The sequence below is a fragment of the Mchenga conophoros genome, linkage group LG11, assembly GCF_057382185.1.
Source record: "Mchenga conophoros isolate Kocher_MC1m ecotype Shallow Benthic linkage group LG11, M_conophoros_male_GT1.1, whole genome shotgun sequence".
NCBI classification, from domain to species: Eukaryota; Metazoa; Chordata; class Actinopteri; order Cichliformes; family Cichlidae; genus Mchenga; species Mchenga conophoros.
The window spans coordinates 35,779,134-35,800,038 of NC_140536.1; the positions used below are offsets into that span (position 1 = coordinate 35,779,134).

General features: G+C 41.0%; 1 protein-coding gene and 1 long non-coding RNA gene across 2 annotated transcripts; one reads left to right on the forward strand and one right to left on the reverse strand.

The window, feature by feature from the left end:
• Positions 1-8,990: 8,990 nt before the first annotated feature.
• On the forward strand, positions 8,991-13,867 carry LOC146564882 (ferric reductase 1-like). Its single transcript, XM_085292670.1, has 5 exons — positions 8,991-9,194; positions 9,799-9,857; positions 9,975-10,112; positions 11,664-11,695; positions 11,781-13,867. The coding sequence occupies exons 1-5, from the start codon at positions 9,070-9,072 to the stop codon at positions 11,868-11,870; spliced, it is 444 nt and encodes a 147-aa protein (XP_085148796.1). The 5' UTR covers positions 8,991-9,069; the 3' UTR covers positions 11,871-13,867.
• Positions 10,429-11,813, reverse strand: LOC146564883 (uncharacterized). Its single transcript, XR_014894453.1, has 2 exons — positions 10,671-11,813; positions 10,429-10,583 (listed from the first exon to the last, which is right to left on the reverse strand). It is a non-coding gene; the product is annotated as an uncharacterized LOC146564883 (long non-coding RNA).
• Positions 13,868-20,905: the final 7,038 nt, after the last annotated feature.

Here is a 20,905-nt window from a genome sequence, read left to right on the forward strand (position 1 = left end):
GAATCTGCACCTTTGTCACTTTCATTTGAAAAAAAAAACTGTCATTGATTCAGCTCCTGAACTTCCCATTTAATGTACATTTTTTCATATATTTCTAATAATCTTGCTGTCAATAACAACTGACAATAAGACAACAAATTTTTAACTTCATTAAATTGAAAATTATGTATGTCAGTGTAGTAGTGTTAAATGCTTACCAGGTTCAGATGCAAATGAAGAAACTCCACTCAGGCAAGTCTGCTGGACCAGATGGAGTGAGTCCCCTCAAGGCCTGTGCCCCCCAGCTTTGTGGAGTCTTCCATAAACTGTTCATGCTGAGTCTGAAGAGGGTCCCAGTGCTGTGGAAGACATCAAGCCTCGTCCCTGTACCAAAGACGCCACGTCCCAGTGGCCCCCAGGATTACAGGCCTGTGACACTGACCTCCCACATCATGAAGACCCTGGAAAGGCTCATCCTGGACCAGATCTCACCCATTGTCAGACCACATCAGGATCCCATTCAATTTGCTTACCAGCCCCGTCTCACAGGACGCCATCATCTATCTGCTCAATCGTGTCTACATCCACCAGCCGGCGAGCACTGTGAGGTTCATGTTTTTTTTACTTTTCCAGTGCTTGGTGATAAGCTAACAGCGATGCAGGGGGATGCTTCTCTAGTGTCCTGGATTGTTGATTACCTGACAGGAAGACCACAATATGTGCGTCTTCCACATTGTGTGTCTGACAAGGTAATCAGCAACACAGGAGCACCATAAGGGACCATCCTCTCCCCCTTCCTCTTCACCCTCTACACCACAGACTTCAGCTGCTGCACAGAGACCTGCATCTTCAGAAGTTTTGATGTAAATTTGTAAGTTTTGATGTAAATAAATTTGCGGTCAATTTAGACTCAATTCAAAATCTCCTACTTGGGACGAACACTAAATGTAAATAGCTGACTTTCTAAATAAACCTATCCATCTTTGCAAGGTCAATTTTTGCTTTCACTAAATTCCAAATGTTTAGCCATAATTAGCTTAGCTGTCCTACTCTTGTTACTGCTCTTTCCTACTGCTGTTACAATCAAATGAACATCTCTGCAAAGATAAATTAGCTGAGACCTTAGGTTGATGGTAGTTACTAGCAAACACAGAAACTTACATACACTATATAGTACAGTTCTATGATACATCACCAAATAGAACAATTTGTGGCAATGCAGACAAGCAGAGAAACAGTTTAATTAGTTGAATTTGTTCACTTGATCGGAGGTGTGTTTCCTGCAGATATACAACATCGGATCTCAATGATTTTAAATGAGTAAAAGCCCTTGTGCGTTTAACCGGATTATTTATACCTTTAACATTCCAGCTTATAAAACGAAGAGCAGATGACTTTGCGAGCTTGCCATTCAGGTACCAAAATGCAGGTGCAGAAAAAATATGTCCCAACCTCTGGAATAATAAATCAAAGGTGTAAGCATCACAGCAGATGCCTTTGTGTCAAAGTAGCTGAAGATAAAACACAGAAAAACATGAAGGTGGTTTTCCTGGCCTGGGATTTTATAAAAATATTCTGCAGTACATCAAAAACGAAAGAAAACCATTAATCAACATATGAACATTACCTCTGAAGTTACAGAGGTTTTATTAGAGACACGGTTAAGCGTTTTGCATTTTGAATAATTTTAAAAAGTTTAAATTTGTTCAGTATTGAACAGCAGAAATGAGGTTTTCTTTTCGGAAGAATGTAAAAGGGGAAAAAAACAGCGGCCGACAGCGCTGTAAACAACGGTAGACTTGTGCATAACAAGCAAGCGAATAATGAAGAAAGGGAAACTGTTCTTGAAGTACACAGAGAGAGAGAGAGAGGGCGAGAGAGAGACAGAGAGAGAGAGAGACAGAGAGAGAGAGAGGGCGAGAGAGAGAGACAGAGAGACAGAGAGGGCGAGAGAGAGAGAGAGAGAGACAGAGAGAGAGAGCTGTGCATCGCGGTGGAAGCAAAACAGTAAAAGTCAGAGTGAATTCATGACGATGTTTATGTGAATCTTCTTTTGCTGCTGGTTCGGTCAATATTGTTTGGAAAGAGATCAAACTAACAGCTTTAGAATCAGCGCATAAAGGGCGTGAACACAAAGCGCGGACCCGCCGACAGATCAGAATCAGTGAGCTGTCGGCTTTCAGCCCCGACCGTGTCCGTGCCGTCGGGTGAGAAAGGCGACATCTAAATGATTCTGATCCGCGGGTCGTGCTGTGTGTTTAAGTCTTTGTGCAGAATCCGTGTTCCTGCTCTCATTTACTGTCTTAGCTGTTTGGTGGTTCTTGAAATTTTGTGAGATGTCACCAGAGATTCTGGCATTTCGGGCAAAATAAATTTATATTAAAAAAATCGATTCAGGATTTTAATTAATCGATTTTACGTTATCCAAGCCATAATCGATCTTAATCAATGAATCGATTATAAAAACCCACCCCTACTCACTACCACGCACGGGCTTACACGGAAGGAGGGACGCACTATCACCATTGTTGCACATTTGAACTGTTGTCACCTTGCTGCACTGTAAATAAATGCACTGTCATTATTTCTGAGCTCCGCGCCTGAGTCCACTCTTTAACAACCGTGACAGGTCCGAGGCTTTTGCGGCCTGCTCTTTCCCCGATCTAGTTTTGCTCATATGTCGTACACCGTAGCCTTGAAGATGTAAAAAGTGCCTCAGAGCAGCACACGGGCGTGTTATCGTACTGTTGTTAAAAGTTCGTTAGTTTTGGAGCAATGGAATTATGAAACAAGTTAGTCCATTGAGGAGCCCTGTACAACACGTCTTCACATGGCTACCAGACACGCCCCCCGTCATTTTGTTATTATTCAATTCAGAACTGCCCAGACCAGACACAGTGACGTTTCACCAGAATCCCTTTGATCTCTGGTCTTCTTTATGACATCAGCACACGAAAACCTATAAATAGGGGAGAGGTTCTCACTCTTGGCAGTCTTTCAAAGAGAGTGGAAGAATTCACTAGGCAGGAAACTACTGGAAACTTGCGTTTCTGACACAGTTGACGGTATTTTTAAAAAATCTTTTAGTTGGTACAGAGATTTAGCATCAACTTCAATTTGAAATATGAGTCTGTCAAATCCTGTTGTATGCAACATGAGAGCCGAGAACGAAAAACTTAAACAGCAAATCAAAGAGCTGAAAAATGAGAATAAAACTCTCAAACAACAAAACTCTACCATACGTGACCTTAAAGTCGAGAACGCCGACCTTAAGGAGCAAAAAAGAGAGCTCATAAATGAGAACAAGATTCTCCAAAAAAACATTGAAGTTCTCTTCAAACGAAGTGGGTTCTCTAAAAACAAGAGGAAAAGAGACCTGCAACTAGAGAATGAAACAATTCACTTCAAAATTCAAGAGCTGGAATATTGGAACCAAATTCTAAAGGATTTAAACAGCTCCAAAACCAAAGAGATCCAGCAACAGAAAGAGGTGATGCAGGAAATGGAGGCAGAAATCAGAGAGTTGCAAAGCAGCAAGACAGGCTTGGTTATAAAAGTGGGAGACATGGAAAAGGACAACCAGTCTTTAAGAGAGGAAAATGATGTGACGGTAAAACGCATGTGTGAGCTGAAAAGGGACTTTGAAAAGGAAAAAGATGACATGCAACAGGAAATACAGGCTGTTAAAACTGAGCTCCATCAGGCAAACACAGCCTTTAAAGAGTTACAAGAGAGTGAAGAAAGAAAAAGGATCATGAATGAGGAAAACAAAACAACGGACAGTGAACAGCTCAGACAGACCCTGGAACGCCAATGCTTTGCACATGAAATTGACATATTGAGGCGGCATAACGAACTTCTTGAACAGGACCTCCAGGAGCTTTCCAAAAGGAGTGGTGATTCTCAAAAAGAACTGAAACCACACGATGAGGGTGTGAAAGGAGAATCACGGATCTCCAAAGCCACTGAGAAAGACTCCCAACATGATTTTGAAGTGACCAACAGAGAAAAGGAGTTGTTGTGCCATGAATTTGAGGAAATGAAAAGAGAGCTTGAAGAGGTCAAGAAAAATCTGTATGATTCACAGGAAGCCTTGAAAACAGAAGACATGGCGTTGCAAACCCAAGCTCAGACTCCCAAAGTTTCACAGGAAGAACATAACAATCTGATAAACAACTACGATGTCCAAGTTGACATACTCAAACAACAAAATAAGGCCTTGGAAAATACGGTTAGTGACCTTACCAAAAAGATGTGGAATGGACGGGAAGCGATGAGACAAATGGAAAAGAACTTTCAGGAACAAAGGAAGCTACTCGAAAATCTCCGAGGAGAATTCGAGGAAATTTAGCACAACTACGACTTTGGCCCTCCCTATTAAAGCTGGTTAACGCAGGTTCAATAGGGCTATAACTTAGACAATGGAAGTTCATTTGATTTAATTGGCCCAAAATGAGTGACTGCACCCAGACACTCAGTAGCAAAAAAATTACAGAGATTCAAGAGAGAAAACTGTTTCTGCATAGACTCCTATAGTACTGCAAGTCGTGTCATCGCTTGGTGTCCTGCATAGAGTGCAGGTTTAAGGTATCTACGTATCTTTCAGAATTAGAAGCTATGCTGCGTCAGGGGTTATAACAGCTGTGCCCCCCCCCCAACCGGTCGAGGCAGATGGCCGCCCCTCACTGAGCCTGGTTCTGCCGAAAGTTTCTTCCTGTTAAAAGGGAGTTTTTCTTTCCCACCGTCACCAAGTCTAAGGAGCTTGGAGAAAAGCGCCTGGACTTCTTTAACTTAAAGAAGTCCAGGCGCTTTTCTTTCCAAGCTCCTTAGACTACTATGGCCTTGATGACTGATAACCTTCACAGACACTGTCATCAAGGGTTTGCTCACAGGGGATCATCTGATTGTTGGGGGGTTTTCTCTCTTATATTGTATGGTCTTTACCTTACAATATAAACAGCCGAGAAGCGGCTATTTTTGCCATCCGGTGCTTTAGAAATACATCTTAGCTGAACTGAACTCCATAACATCTGGACCGAAATGCCTACACACAACGGTAGGCATTTCAATCAAGAGCTCTGTCCAAAACGTTCAATGACAAGCATCAGCACCAGGATTGTTTTTTAGCTCACCAACAGTTCATGTTCCCTACCCATTTTTTATTGTAACTGCAACTTTGTAAGACTGGGTTGGGAGATGTTCTTGTGGTGAGCTTTTATTTACATAATTGGTTTCTTTAATAGTGAAATAAAATAAATTTGTATAACTGGAAACAGCGTTCTCCTGTGTGATTATCACATTGTATTCTTTAAACCATATAACAGAATATATAATATATATAATTTACTCATAGTAATATTAATATCTAATGTGATTGAGTTTCCTTATCTCTACTTATGTGCTGATGTGTTCACTGAGGTCATTGTATGGTCCATTTTGGCTGCATTTCCATGTTTTAAACATGAAATTTGCTTATTTAAAGGGTGTCTCATGTATCTCTTATGCAGAAATATGTGTTGCCTAGCTGGACAAATGTAGCACAGGTCTACTATTATTGGTCACGTGTGTTTTCCCCCCCAGCCATCATGTTCTGTTTGTGCTTAGTTATGTCCATGTCTTATCTCCTGTCCCCTTTTCCCTCTGTATGTATTCACAGTGTACATGTTCCTCGTCGGCTCATCATGCTAAGTCTGCGTGTCTTATTCCGTCATGTGTCATGTATCATGTATCACTCCAAATCTCACTGACTTTAACTAATAATAACTGTTTGCTGAGTGTTATGTCTAAAAGGTATTGCACAATCGCCTCTAGTAGAGGATCAGGTTTGTTTTCCACTGATAATGGATTTTAACATGACTGACCAATGATTGTGGAGCACGTCAATGTAGGATCTTATAAATACAACGAGCAAACTTAAATGTTTTAAAATGTTCAAAATATTAATATATTATATTTCTGAAGTATGACGGAAGGAAAAAGTTAAATTTTTTTCATATTTTAAAAAAAAATCCATGGGTTTAATGGGTCCATCATCACTATATTGAGGGCCTTGTATAATAGCCCAACTGCAAAAGTAAAGATTAACGGTGAACTTTCAGATGCGTTCAAGCTTGAAAGGTCCACAAGACAAGGATGCCCACTGAGTCCACTCTTATTTGCTATTTTTATAGAGCCATTGGCTGAAAGGATTAGGCAGAATGGTAACATAAAAGGGATTAATATCACTGGAAGTGAGCAGAAATTGGCCTTGTTTGCAGATGACATTTTGGTTTACTTATCAAAACCTACCGAATCACTTATGGAGCTCATGTCAGTGTTAAAGGAGTATGGGCTATACTCGGGATATAAATTGAATATACAAAAAACACAAGTTCTTAGTAGCTTTTATAGCCCTCCCCAGAATCTGCTCAACAAATACAAACTAAGCTGGGACAAAAGAACTATCAAATATCTGGGCATAAACTTATCAATGGATATAACTAGCTTGGAAGAAATCAACTACCCCCTACTTAAAAAAGATATCATGCTAAATATTAGCAGATGGTCTATCTAAGCATTTCTTCTAGAGTGGACATCATAAAAATGAATATGCTCCCAAAGATATTAAACTTATTCCAGTCTGTTTCTATAGAAAACCCTGATAGATACTTTGTAGAGTGGGATAGGACCCTCTCAAGATTTATATGGGCGGGTAAAAAGCCAAGAGTTAAGTTCAAAACACTTCAGCTTCCAAAAGATAAAGGAGGATTAGGCATCCCTTGCCTACAGGATTACTACAGGGCAACACAAATAAGAAATCTGGTGGGCTGGTGTAAACCCGGATACTGTTCAACAGAGAGACGAATCTGGCATTGATATCTGACATCACAACAGAGAGACGAATCTGGCATTGATATCTGACATCACAACAGAGAGACGAATCTGGCATTAATATCTGACATCACAACAGAGAGACGAATCTGGCATTAATATTTGACATCACAACAGAGAGACAAATCTGGCATTAATATCTGACATCACAACAGAGAGACGAATCTGGCATTGATATTTGACATCACAACAGAGAGACGAATCTGGCATTGATATCTGACATCACAACAGAGAGACGAATCTGGCATTAATATTTGACATCACAACAGAGAGACAAATCTGGCATTAATATCTGACATCACAACAGAGAGACGAATCTGGCATTAATATTTGACATCACAACAGAGAGACGAATCTGGCATTAATATCTGACATCACAACAGAGAGACGAATCTGGCATTGATATCTGACATCACAACAGAGAGACGAATCTGGCATTGATATCTGACATCACAACAGAGAGACAAATCTGGCATTAATATCTGACATCACAACAGAGAGACGAATCTGGCATTAATATCTGACATCACAACAGAGAGACGAATCTGGCATTGATATTTGACATCACAACAGAGAGATGAATCTGGCATTAATATCTGACATCACAACAGAGAGACGAATCTGGCATTGATATCTGACATCACAACAGAGAGACGAATCTGGCATTGATATCTGACATCACAACAGAGAGACGAATCTGGCATTGATATCTGACATCACAACAGAGAGATGAATCTGGCATTGATATCTGACATCACAACAGAGAGATGAATCTGGCATTTATATCTGACATCACAACAGAGAGACGAATCTGGCATTAATATCTGACATCACAACAGAGAGACGAATCTGGCATTGACATTTGATATCACAACAGAGAGACTGGATGTCAATGTCAGAAAGATGACTGTGATGTCAGAACCCTCTAAATCTTGTAATTTATAGATGGTAAATGGCCTGTATTTGCATAGCGCTTTACTAGTCCCTAAGGACCCCAAAGCACTTTACACATCCAGTCATCCACCCATTCACACACTGGTGATGGCAGCTACATTGTAGCCACAGCCACCCTGGGGCGCACTGACAGAGATATTTAATTCCAAATGATTTGACTGCATCATTGCGTCTTTGAGTTATGACCCAAACTCTCTATCAACTTTGTGAATAAATTCACGTCCCCCTGTGACCTCATAATTACACCACAGTTCAGATGGCATGAATGAGTCATGAGGTCACACCAACAGTGACAACATCAGCAGTGACATCACTAAAGTTGCCAGGTGAGTCCATAAATAGAACCCGTGACGTGGAGCAGGTACCGCCGTTTTGGACAATGCCACGACGCAGGTATAGACGCAGACATGCGAGGTCTTCTCGCCCCGTTCGCAGACACAAGAGACCCCACAAGGCCTCGGGTGTCCGCAGACGTGGGAGAAGATACCGTCGCAGACATTAGACAATCTCAATAAACATGTAGGATGAACATCAAAACTTTGGTCCAATCAAGTTTTTTTTAGATAACATATGTTGTTGTTGTTCTGTGTGTGTTTGTTATCAATGTTGTGGAAAAAAGTTAAGCTTAGTAAGCCATCAAGCACTGATCACTCGTAGAAGAGCACCAATAGGAGACAGAACTAATTAGAAGGTGTTATTATTCAGTCTGTACATCGAATAGAAGGCACTAACCACAAGGTGATCTTCAATTCATCTCTGTGTGAATGTGAACGGGGCGAGAAGACCCCCACTAACTGCATGTCCCTAGACTGTGGGAGGAAGCTCGAGAGAACATCCAGACTCCACACAAAGACCCCGGCCTGATGAGGCTAGGGTCCTGAGTTCGATACCCTAAACTGAACGCAGGACAGAGGAAGGGATGGGTGATGTTCATGTGTGCCCAGGTGTATGATGTGGCTCTTTGTCTGTGACTGGTTGGCTGTCCCAGCCCTGGCCCTTCATGTATTTCAGTAATGTCCTTTTCTCCCGTCTCGTTTACATGTTTTTCCCTTGTGACCCATTCCTTCTGTCACGTGTGTTTCCCCCCCAGCCATCATGTTCTGTTTGTGCTTAGTTATGTCCATGTCTTATCTCCTCCAGTCTGCAAGTTGCATCCACAGGCAAGATTAATATACCCCTTCAAAGTGTTTTTTTTTCTTTTCTCTTGATATTCATTAAGCACTCTTTAGTTGTGTGTTTCAGCTCTCAGACTGATATTTATGCCCCATGATTAGCACTGTTAATGTGTTTGGTATCCAGGGAGCACATCCAGTGTTGGGGTGCCTGGTTATGATCCTCTCACTCATCCAGCCTATCGGGGCCTTGCTGCGCTGCGGACCACAACATCACCTGTATGTATCCATCTGTGTGTGTTTAATTAATATACTATATCATGCCTATACACATTTAAGAATACTCTGTTCAAATATTATTTTAAAAAAAATTAAAAATGGCCTCACTTTTTTTTTCTCTACAATTATTTAACAAATTTTGAAAACACGATAAACCAAAGGAATGGGGCAGTACATGCTTAATGACTAAATGCACTGCTCACGCGGCAAAGTGAGGTTATAAAGTTATTTGATAACCCTAAGAGTTGTATTCATACTTCAGCCATAAAAGTTTTTAAAATTTCAAACTTTTGCAAAGTGTAGCCTGCATGTGCTTTATCAGAGCACACTTTCACACTGAAACACCAAGTAGGAAACTAATTTGCACATGACTCGTGAAAGTTATTCCTTCCTCTTAGTAATAATGGTACTTTTAATAAATATAGCCTGGTTGTAGCTTTGGAGGCCAGACTCAGTAAATGAAATATTTTTTAAGTGAAATATAGATTTAGTAAAATTGTATGTTCAGTAATGATACTTGTTTTCATAAATTGGATGCAGGAGAAATCTTAGACAAGAACTTCAGAAGCTGATGATTTTATAGTTCTTCTCTTTTCTTTGATAGGAGGTATCTGTTCAACTGGACACATTTTTTAAATGCGGTGGTAATAAAATCTATAGCTGGTAAGCTTGTGTTTTACTTCATTCTACCATCTTGCATATATGCTAACATTTTCAATAGCAGACACACTGTCACCCATGCTGCTCGTCTTAAAATGCCTGCTTCTTTGTGTCACACAGTGGCAGCCATATTTACAGGCCTGGACAGGATTGACAGTGATGATGGGTGGCTATTGAAAGTGATGGGTGGCTTCTTTGCCTGGGAAGTTCTCTTCATCATCATTTTGGAGGTCCATGATTGGGTAGTTAAACACAGAGGTAAGCCTTTTTTTTTTGCATTTCAGTGATGAAGGAAAAAATCATCACTACCCATATACACTTTAATGACAAAAACCAATCTAGACCCAACAGTCCATTTGCACGGTGAAGAGCCACCTGATCAGTTCAGCAGCATTTAGCTGACTGAGCGAAGAGTATAACCCCTGTACACCTCAGAATGTGGTTGGATGGGTAAAATAAACAGCACTGTATCACAAGATTTTCTGTGTATAACACAGCAGCATCAAATATTTGTCACGGTACGGCATGGCACACCGTGGAAGGAGTGGGGAAGGAGGACCCAGGCGCGGTGCTCTACGTATAGACAGTGTTTATTTACAGAGGGTGATATCAAACAACAATAAATCCCCGTGTTTCTCCCCAGACTCCCGTGTCGTGTCCTCCAAGTGCTCTCTGCTCCCGTGTCTGCACTCCCGGTGCTCGCTGCTCCTTAAGCCTTCCACGCTCCTCCTGCGGGAAACAATAGCGGCAGCAGTCAGGACACTGAACAATGGCAGGCATACACTACACGACCAAAACCTAAACTGGGTAACTAACGTGGAGTCCCAAGCAATGATCCCGCGTCGGTGGGAGCTCCAAGACTCTCTTAAGTAGCTCCCCCGACGAGGCCTGATCAGCAGCAGGTGTGTGGCTTCGGGTGTGGCCAGTCCCCTTGCAGGGCCACACCCTCCAGGCCTGACGCCGCCTATAAACAAGTGCTCAGCCACCCACACACACATATACACAAGCACAGGGAAGGGGGAGCAACACCAAAATACACAGCAATAATAATAATAATAATATAATACATGACTGCTCAGGGATCCTGGGTCGCCCAGTCCCAGGACCCTGACAATATTGGTATTTATGAATTGATGAGTGAAAACGCGTAAGAATGTCTCAATGGTAGTCTGCTGGAACAAAAGCTGTTACACTTTAACTGTGCTGAAGTACAGCGACAAAGGAATCTTTATCTTTCGATTTATTAAATGCATGAAAATACTCTGGGAATACTATACACGAAGGCTCAGCTCATGCACCACCAACCTAATGTTATCAGAGAGAACTTGCATTGAATTGTCTCAACTGAGACTATCCAATTTTGGACACGTGTAGTTTGACAATGCTGTGGCTCAATGTGTGGCTCAGTCACACAAATTATTAAAAAAAAATATGATCACAACCTCTTTGTGTCTACAAAAACTGGTTAATGTTTGGTGATTTTTAAAAAATGTTTTACCCCCCCGTGCCGCACACACTTTCCATGACCAATGGCAACTTGACATGCTAAATGTTTACATAGAGCTTCCAGCACATTGTTATCGTTCTGAAAGTTGTTGTTTTTTTGTTTTTTTTCAATCACCACAACTACTCAACTCGACTCAATTTTATTTAAATTGATTTCAAATTGTTCTTCTTCTGTTAAAGCTTAAAACTAATATCATAACTCAACCTGTATAAATAAAATGATTAAAAACATAGCTGACTGCTTTAGTTCACTTCAGTTAATGTGCCCTGCAATATTTCACTGTTCTTTGCTCTGGGTTTCAGATGATACTGCTGATCAAATGGAATCAGCATTGGTAAGCTGAAAGAAATATAAAAGCAAGCAATCACTGATTGCCACAAGATGGAGTATTTCTAATATAATTTTACTTTTTTTGTCAGGTCAAAGGTGACAGTTGCCTGATCGCTGTGTACCTTCTGGGAAACCTTTGCTTTTTGGTGGCACTTCTGGTTGGAATTGGAGAAAAATGAGCAGCAGCAGAATCTTCCAGAGTGTTTCCCTGTAGTTTTGTTGAATTTTATCATCAATTTTAACATACTTGATGAGAGACTGCACTGGAAATTCAGACCCACTGATGCATCAGTTGGCGAATCCTGGAAAGTTTCTCAGTAATGTCTTTAAAAAATATTACTTATGTTTTTTTTCTCTTTTGCTTTTAGTTGATAATTAAGGTGTACTTTCAATCAGCATTCAATTTCACTGGGCCAAGCATTACTGTCGTGTGTGTGTGTGTGTGTGTGTGTGTGTGTATAATATGTCTCACAGTTGCAAAGAAAGAAGTAGTTTCAGTCGCCTTTAGCCTCCACTCTGGCTGCCAGGTAAACCAGTTTCATTTTACAAGCTGGTTACATTTTTTAAGCCAAACAGCAATTTTGTATTAAAAAGTACTTTTAACAATTTTTCCTTTTACATTTTTAAATCAGGTCAACTCGACCCACATCATAATGGGAGGGTTAAAGCCCTTTTCACACATTAACATCTGTTAATATGACAGCATCTATGTATGAATCTGCACCTTTGTCACTTTCATTTGAAAAAAAAAAACTGTCATTGATTCAGCTCCTGAACTTCCCATTTAATGTACATTTTTTCATATATTTCTAATAATCTTGCTGTCAATAACAACTGACAATAAGACAACAAATTTTTAACTTCATTAAATTGAAAATTATGTATGTCAGTGTAGTAGTGTTAAATGCTTACCAGGTTCAGATGCAAATGAAGAAACTCCACTCAGGCAAGTCTGCTGGACCAGATGGAGTGAGTCCCCTCAAGGCCTGTGCCCCCCAGCTTTGTGGAGTCTTCCATAAACTGTTCATGCTGAGTCTGAAGAGGGTCCCAGTGCTGTGGAAGACATCAAGCCTCGTCCCTGTACCAAAGACGCCACGTCCCAGTGGCCCCCAGGATTACAGGCCTGTGACACTGACCTCCCACATCATGAAGACCCTGGAAAGGCTCATCCTGGACCAGATCTCACCCATTGTCAGACCACATCAGGATCCCATTCAATTTGCTTACCAGCCCCGTCTCACAGGACGCCATCATCTATCTGCTCAATCGTGTCTACATCCACCCGGACCAGCCGGCGAGCACTGTGAGGTTCATGTTTTTTTTTTTACTTTTCCAGTGCTTGGTGATAAGCTAACAGCGATGCAGGGGGATGCTTCTCTAGTGTCCTGGATTGTTGATTACCTGACAGGAAGACCACAATATGTGCGTCTTCCACATTGTGTGTCTGACAAGGTAATCAGCAACACAGGAGCACCATAAGGGACCATCCTCTCCCCCTTCCTCTTCACCCTCTACACCACAGACTTCAGCCGCTGCACAGAGACCTGCATCTTCAGAAGTTTTGATGTAAATTTGTAAGTTTTGATGTAAGTAAATTTGCGGTCAATTTAGACTCAATTCAAAATCTCCTACTTGGGACGAACACTAAATGTAAATAGCTGACTTTCTAAATAAACCTATCCATCTTTGCAAGGTCAATTTTTGCTTTCATTAAATTCCAAATGTTTAGCCATAATTAGCTTAGCTGTCCTACTCTTGTTACTGCTCTTTCCTACTGCTGTTACAATCAAATGAACATCTCTGCAAAGATAAATTAGCTGAGACCTTAGGTTGATGGTAGTTACTAGCAAACACAGAAACGTACATACACTATATAGTACAGTTCTATGATACATCACCAAATAGAACAATTTGTGGCAATGCAGACAAGCAGAGAAACAGTTTAATTAGTTGAATTTGTTCACTTGATCGGAGGTGTGTTTCCTGCAGATATACAACATCGGATCTCAATGATTTTAAATGAGTAAAAGCCCTTGTGCGTTTAACCGGATTATTTATACCTTTAACATTCCAGCTTATAAAACGAAGAGCAGATGACTTTGCGAGCTTGCCATTCAGGTACCAAAATGCAGGTGCAGAAAAAATATGTCCCAACCTCTGGAATAATAAATCTTTCGTGCTTGAATCGATACGGTCCAATATCCTCTTTTCAGAGCTAGCAATAGCTCTCATAATCTCACTCATGTCATGGGGTGGTGCCTCCGGTCTGTCTTCAGCATGGTCCTGTCAGGATCTGACAGCGCCCTGACCGGTCGACCTGCCTGTGTGTGTGTGTGTGTGTGTGTGTGTGTGTGTGTGTGTGTGTGTGTGTGTGTGTGTGTGTGTGTGTTCACCCAGGGATTGACGGAGGATTTACGGACACTAAGGAAGCACTTGGAGGAGAGACGGGCACTCACTACTAGGGCTGGGTATCGTCACTGATTTCTAGAATCGATTCAATTCCGATTCACAAGGTCCCGAATCGATTCGATCCACGATTCGATTTAATTCGATTCGATTCGATTTAAATCTGGGAAATTTTGACAGTCAGAAATATTATAATTCAGATCAGTACATTTACATATTTTTGTATCAATAAAAAGGAAGCTGACACACGCAAGACTTTATCAAAGGTGTAAGCATCACAGCAGATGCCTTTGTGTCAAAGTAGCTGAAGATAAAACACAGAAAAACATGAAGGTGGTTTTCCTGGCCTGGGATTTTATAAAAATATTCTGCAGTACATCAAAAACGAAAGAAAACCATTAATCAACATATGAACATTACCTCTGAAGTTACAGAGGTTTTATTAGAGACACGGTTAAGCGTTTTGCATTTTGAATAATTTTAAAAAGTTTAAATTTGTTCAGTATTGAACAGCAGAAATGAGGTTTTCTTTTCGGAAGAATGTAAAAGGGAAAAAAACAGCGGCCGACAGCGCTGTAAACAACGGTAGACTTGTGCATAACAAGCAAGCGAATAATGAAGAAAGGGAAACTGTTCTTGAAGTACACAGAGAGAGAGAGAGAGGGCGAGAGAGAGACAGAGAGAGAGACAGAGAGAGAGAGAGGGCGAGAGAGAGAGACAGAGAGAGAGAGAGAGAGCTGTGCATCGCGGTGGAAGCAAAACAGTAAAAGTCAGAGTGAATTCATGACGATGTTTATGTGAATCTTCTTTTGCTGCTGGTTCGGTCAATATTGTTTGGAAAGAGATCAAACTAACAGCTTTAGAATCAGCGCATAAAGGGCGTGAACACAAAGCGCGGACCCGCCGACAGATCAGAATCAGTGAGCTGTCGGCTTTCAGCCCCGACCGTGTCCGTGCCGTCGGGTGAGAAAGGCGACATCTAAATGATTCTGATCCGCGGGTCGTGCTGTGTGTTTAAGTCTTTGTGCAGAATCCGTGTTCCTGCTCTCATTTACTGTCTTAGCTGTTTGGTGGTTCTTGAAATTTTGTGAGATGTCACCAGAGATTCTGGCATTTCGGGCAAAATAAATTTATATTAAAAAAATCGATTCAGGATTTTAATTAATCGATTTTACGTTATCCAAGCCATAATCGATCTTAATCAATGAATCGATTATAAAAACCCACCCCTACTCACTACCACGCACGGGCTTACACGGAAGGAGGGACGCACTATCACCATTGTTGCACATTTGAGCTGTTGTCACATTGCTGCACTGTAAATAAATGCACTGTCATTATTTCTGAGCTCCGCGCCTGAGTCCACTCTTTAACAACCGTGACAGGTCCGAGGCTTTTGCGGCCTGCTCTTTCCCCGATCTAGTTTTGCTCATATTTCGTACACCGTAGCCTTGAAGATGTAAAAAGTGCCTCAGAGCAGCACACGGGCGTGTTATCGTACTGTTGTTAAAAGTTCGTTAGTTTTGGAGCAATGGAATTATGAAACAAGTTAGTCCATTGAGGAGCCCTGTACAACACGTCTTCACATGGCTACCAGACACGCCCCCCGTCATTTTGTTATTATTCAATTCAGAACTGCCCAGACCAGACACAGTGACGTTTCACCAGAATCCCTTTGATCTCTGGTCTTCTTTATGACATCAGCACACGAAAACCTATAAATAGGGGAGAGGTTCTCACTCTTGTCAGTCTTTCAAAGAGAGTGGAAGAATTCACTAGGCAGGAAACTACTGGAAACTTGCGTTTCTGACACAGTCGACGGTATTTTTAAAAAATCTTTTAGTTGGTACAGAGATTTAGCATCAACTTCAATTTGAAATATGAGTCTGTCAAATCCTGTTGTATGCAACATGAGAGCCGAGAACGAAAAACTTAAACAGCAAATCAAAGAGCTGAAAAATGAGAATAAAACTCTCAAACAACAAAACTCTACCATACGTGACCTTAAAGTCGAGAACGCCGACCTTAAGGAGCAAAAAAGAGAGCTCATAAATGAGAACAAGATTCTCCAAAAAAACATTGAAGTTCTCTTCAAACGAAGTGGGTTCTCTAAAAACAAGAGGAAAAGAGACCTGCAACTAGAGAATGAAACAATTCACTTCAAAATTCAAGAGCTGGAATATTGGAACCAAATTCTAAAGGATTTAAACAGCTCCAAAACCAAAGAGATCCAGCAACAGAAAGAGGTGATGCAGGAAATGGAGGCAGAAATCAGAGAGTTGCAAAGCAGCAAGACAGGCTTGGTTATAAAAGTGGGAGACATGGAAAAGGACAACCAGTCTTTAAGAGAGGAAAATGATGTGACGGTAAAACGCATGTGTGAGCTGAAAAGGGACTTTGAAAAGGAAAAAGATGACATGCAACAGGAAATACAGGCTGTTAAAACTGAGCTCCATCAGGCAAACACAGCCTTTAAAGAGTTACAAGAGAGTGAAGAAAGAAAAAGGATCATGAATGAGGAAAACAAAACAACGGACAGTGAACAGCTCAGACAGACCCTGGAACGCCAATGCTTTGCACATGAAATTGACATATTGAGGCGGCATAACGAACTTCTTGAACAGGACCTCCAGGAGCTTTCCAAAAGGAGTGGTGATTCTCAAAAAGAACTGAAACCACACGATGAGGGTGTGAAAGGAGAATCACGGATCTCCAAAGCCACTGAGAAAGACTCCGAACATGATTTTGAAGTGACCAACAGAGAAAAGGAGTTGTTGTGCCATGAATTTGAGGAAATGAAAAGAGAGCTTGAAGAGGTCAAGAAAAATCTGTATGATTCACAGGAAGAACATAACAATCTGATAAACAACTACGATGTCCAAGTTGACATACTCAAACAACAAAATAAGGCCTTAGAAAATACGGTTAGTGACCTTACCAAAAAGATGTGGAATGGACGGGAAGCGATGAGACAAATGGAAAAGAACTTTCAAGAACAAAGGAAGCTACTCGAAAATCTCCGAGGAGAATTCGAGGAAATTTAGCACAACTACGACTTTGGCCCTCCCTATTAAACCTGGTTAACGCAGGTTCAATAGGGCTATAACTTAGACAATGGAAGTTCATTTGATTTAATTGGCCCAAAATGAGTGACTGCACCCAGACACTCAGTAGCAAAAAAATTACAGAGATTCAAGAGAGAAAACTGTTTCTGCATAGACTCCTATAGTACTGCAAGTCGTGTCATCGCTTGGTGTCCTGCATAGAGTGCAGGTTTAAGGTATCTACGTATCTTTCAGAATTAGAAGCTATGCTGCGTCAGGGGTTATAACAGCTGTGCCCCCCCCCCAACCGGTCGAGGCAGATGGCCGCCCCTCACTGAGCCTGGTTCTGCCGAAAGTTTCTTCCTGTTAAAAGGGAGTTTTTCTTTCCCACCGTCACCAAGTCTAAGGAGCTTGGAGAAAAGCGCCTGGACTTCTTTAACTTAAAGAAGTCCAGGCGCTTTTCTTTCCAAGCTCCTTAGACTACTATGGCCTTGATGACTGATAACCTTCACAGACACTGTCATCAAGGGTTTGCTCACAGGGGATCATCTGATTGTTGGGGGGTTTTCTCTCTTATATTGTATGGTCTTTACCTTACAATATAAACAGCCGAGAAGCGGCTATTTTTGCGATCCGGTGCTTTAGAAATACATCTTAGCTGAACTGAACTCCATAACATCTGGACCGAAATGCCTACACACAACGGTAGGCATTTCAATCAAGAGCTCTGTCCAAAACGTTCAATGACAAGCATCAGCACCAGGATTGTTTTTTAGCTCACCAACAGTTCATGTTCCCTACCCATTTTTTATTGTAACTGCAACTTTGTAAGACTGGGTTGGGAGATGTTCTTGTGGTGAGCTTTTATTTACATAATTGGTTTCTTTAATAGTGAAATAAAATAAATTTGTATAACTGGAAACAGCGTTCTCCTGTGTGATTATCACATTGTATTCTTTAAACCATATAACAGAATATATAATATATATAATTTACTCATAGTAATATTAATATCTAATGTGATTGAGTTTCCTTATCTCTACTTATGTGCTGATGTGTTCACTGAGGCCATTGTATGGTCCATTTTGGCTGCATTTCCATGTTTTAAACATGAAATTTGCTTATTTAAAGGGTGTCTCATGTATCTCTTATGCAGAAATATGTGTTGCCTAGCTGGACAAATGTAGCACAGGTCTACTATTATTGGTCACGTGTGTTTTCCCCCCCAGCCATCATGTTCTGCTTGTGCTTAGTTATGTCCATGTCTTATCTCCTGTCCCCTTTTCCCTCTGTATGTATTCACAGTGTACATGTTCCTCGTCGGTTCGTCATGCTAAGTCTGCGTGTCTTATTCCGTCATGTGTCATGTATCACTCCAAATCTCACTGACTTTAACTAATAATAACTGTTTGCTGAGTGTTATGTCTAAAAGGTATTGCACAATCGCCTCTAGTAGAGGATCAGGTTTGTTTTCCACTGATAATGGATTTTAACATGACTGACCAATGATTGTGGAGCACGTCAATGTAGGATCTTATAAATACAACGAGCAAACTTAAATGTTTTAAAATGTTCAAAATATTAATATATTATATTTCTGAAGTATGACGGAAGGAAAAAGTTACATTTTTTTCATATTTTAAAAAAAAATCCATGGGTTTAATGGGTCCATCATCACTATATTGAGGGCCTTGTATAATAGCCCAACTGAAAAAGTAAAGATTAACGGTGAACTTTCAGATGCTTTCAAGCTTGAAAGGTCCACAAGACAAGGATGCCCACTGAGTCCACTCTTATTTGCTATTTTTATAGAGCCATTGGCTGAAAGGATTAGGCAGAATGGTAACATAAAAGGGATTAATATCACTGGAAGTGAGCAGAAATTGGCCTTGTTTGCAGATGACATTTTGGTTTACTTATCAAAACCTACCGAATCACTTATGGAGCTCATGTCAGTGTTAAAGGAGTATGGGCTATACTCGGGATATAAATTGAATATACAAAAAACACAAGTTCTTAGTAGCTTTTATAGCCCTCCCCAGAATCTGCTCAACAAATACAAACTAAGCTGGGACAAAAGAACTATCAAATATCTGGGCATAAACTTATCAATGGATATAACTAGCTTGGAAGAAATCAACTACCCCCTACTTAAAAAAGATATCATGCTAAATATTAGCAGATGGTCTATCTAAGCATTTCTTCTAGAGTGGACATCATAAAAATGAATATGCTCCCAAAGATATTAAACTTATTCCAGTCTGTTTCTATAGAAAACCCTGATAGATACTTTGTAGAGTGGGATAGGACCCTCTCAAGATTTATATGGGCGGGTAAAAAGCCAAGATTTAAGTTCAAAACACTTCAGCTTCCCAAAGATAAAGGAGGATTAGGCATCCCTTGCCTACAGGATTACTACAGGGCAACACAAATAAGAAATCTGGTGGGCTGGTGTAAACCCGGATACTGTTCAACAGAGACACGAATCTGGCATTAATATCTGACATCACAACAGAGAGACGAATTTGGCATTGATATTTGACATCACAACAGAGAGACGAATTTGGCATTGATATTTGACATCACAACAGAGACACGAATCTGGCATTGATATCTGACATCACAACAGAGAGATGAATCTGGCATTGATATCTGACATCACAACAGAGAGACGAATCTGGCATTGATATCTGACATCACAACAGAGAGACGAATCTGGCATTAATATTTGACATCACAACAGAGACGAATCTGGCATTGATATTTGACATCACAACAGAGAGACTGGATGTCAATGTCAGAAAGATGACTGTGATGTCAGAACCCTCTAAATTTTGTAATTTACAGATGGTAAATGGCCTGTATTTGCATAGCGCTTTACTAGTCCCTAAGGACCCCAAAGCACTTTACACATCCAGTCATCCACCCATTCACACACTGGTGATGGCAGCTACATTGTAGCCACAGCCACCCTGGGGCGCACTGACAGAGATATTTAATTCCAAATGATTTGACTGCATCATTGCGTCTTTGAGTTATGACCCAAACTCTCTATCAACTTTGTGAATAAATTCACGTCCCCCTGTGACCTCATAATTACACCACAGTTCAGATGGCATGAATGAGTCATGAGGTCACACCAACAGTGACAACATCAGCAGTGACATCACTAAAGTTGCCAGGTGAGTCCATAAATAGAACCCGTGACGTGGAGCAGGTACCGCCGTTTTGGACAATGCCACGACGCAGGTATAGACGCAGACATGCGAGGTCTTCTCGCCCCGTTCGCAGACACAAGAGACCCCACAAGGCCTCGGGTGTCCGCAGACGTGGGAGAAGATACCGTCGCAGACATTAGACAATCTCAATAAACATGTAGGATGAACATCAAAACTTTGGTCCAATCAAGTTTTTTTTAGATAACATATGTTGTTGTTGTTCTGTGTGTGTTTGTTATCAATGTTGTGGAAAAAAGTTAAGCTTAGTAAGCCATCAAGCACTGATCACTCGTAGAAGAGCACCAATAGGAGACAGAACTAATTAGAAGGTGTTATTATTCAGTCTGTACATCGAATAGAAGGCACTAACCACAAGGTGATCTTCAATTCATCTCTGTGTGAATGTGAACGGGGCGAGAAGACCCCCACTAACTGCATGTCCCTAGACTGTGGGAGGAAGCTCGAGAGAACATCCAGACTCCACACAAAGACCCCGGCCTGATGAGGCTAGGGTCCTGAGTTCGATACCCTAAACTGAACGCAGGA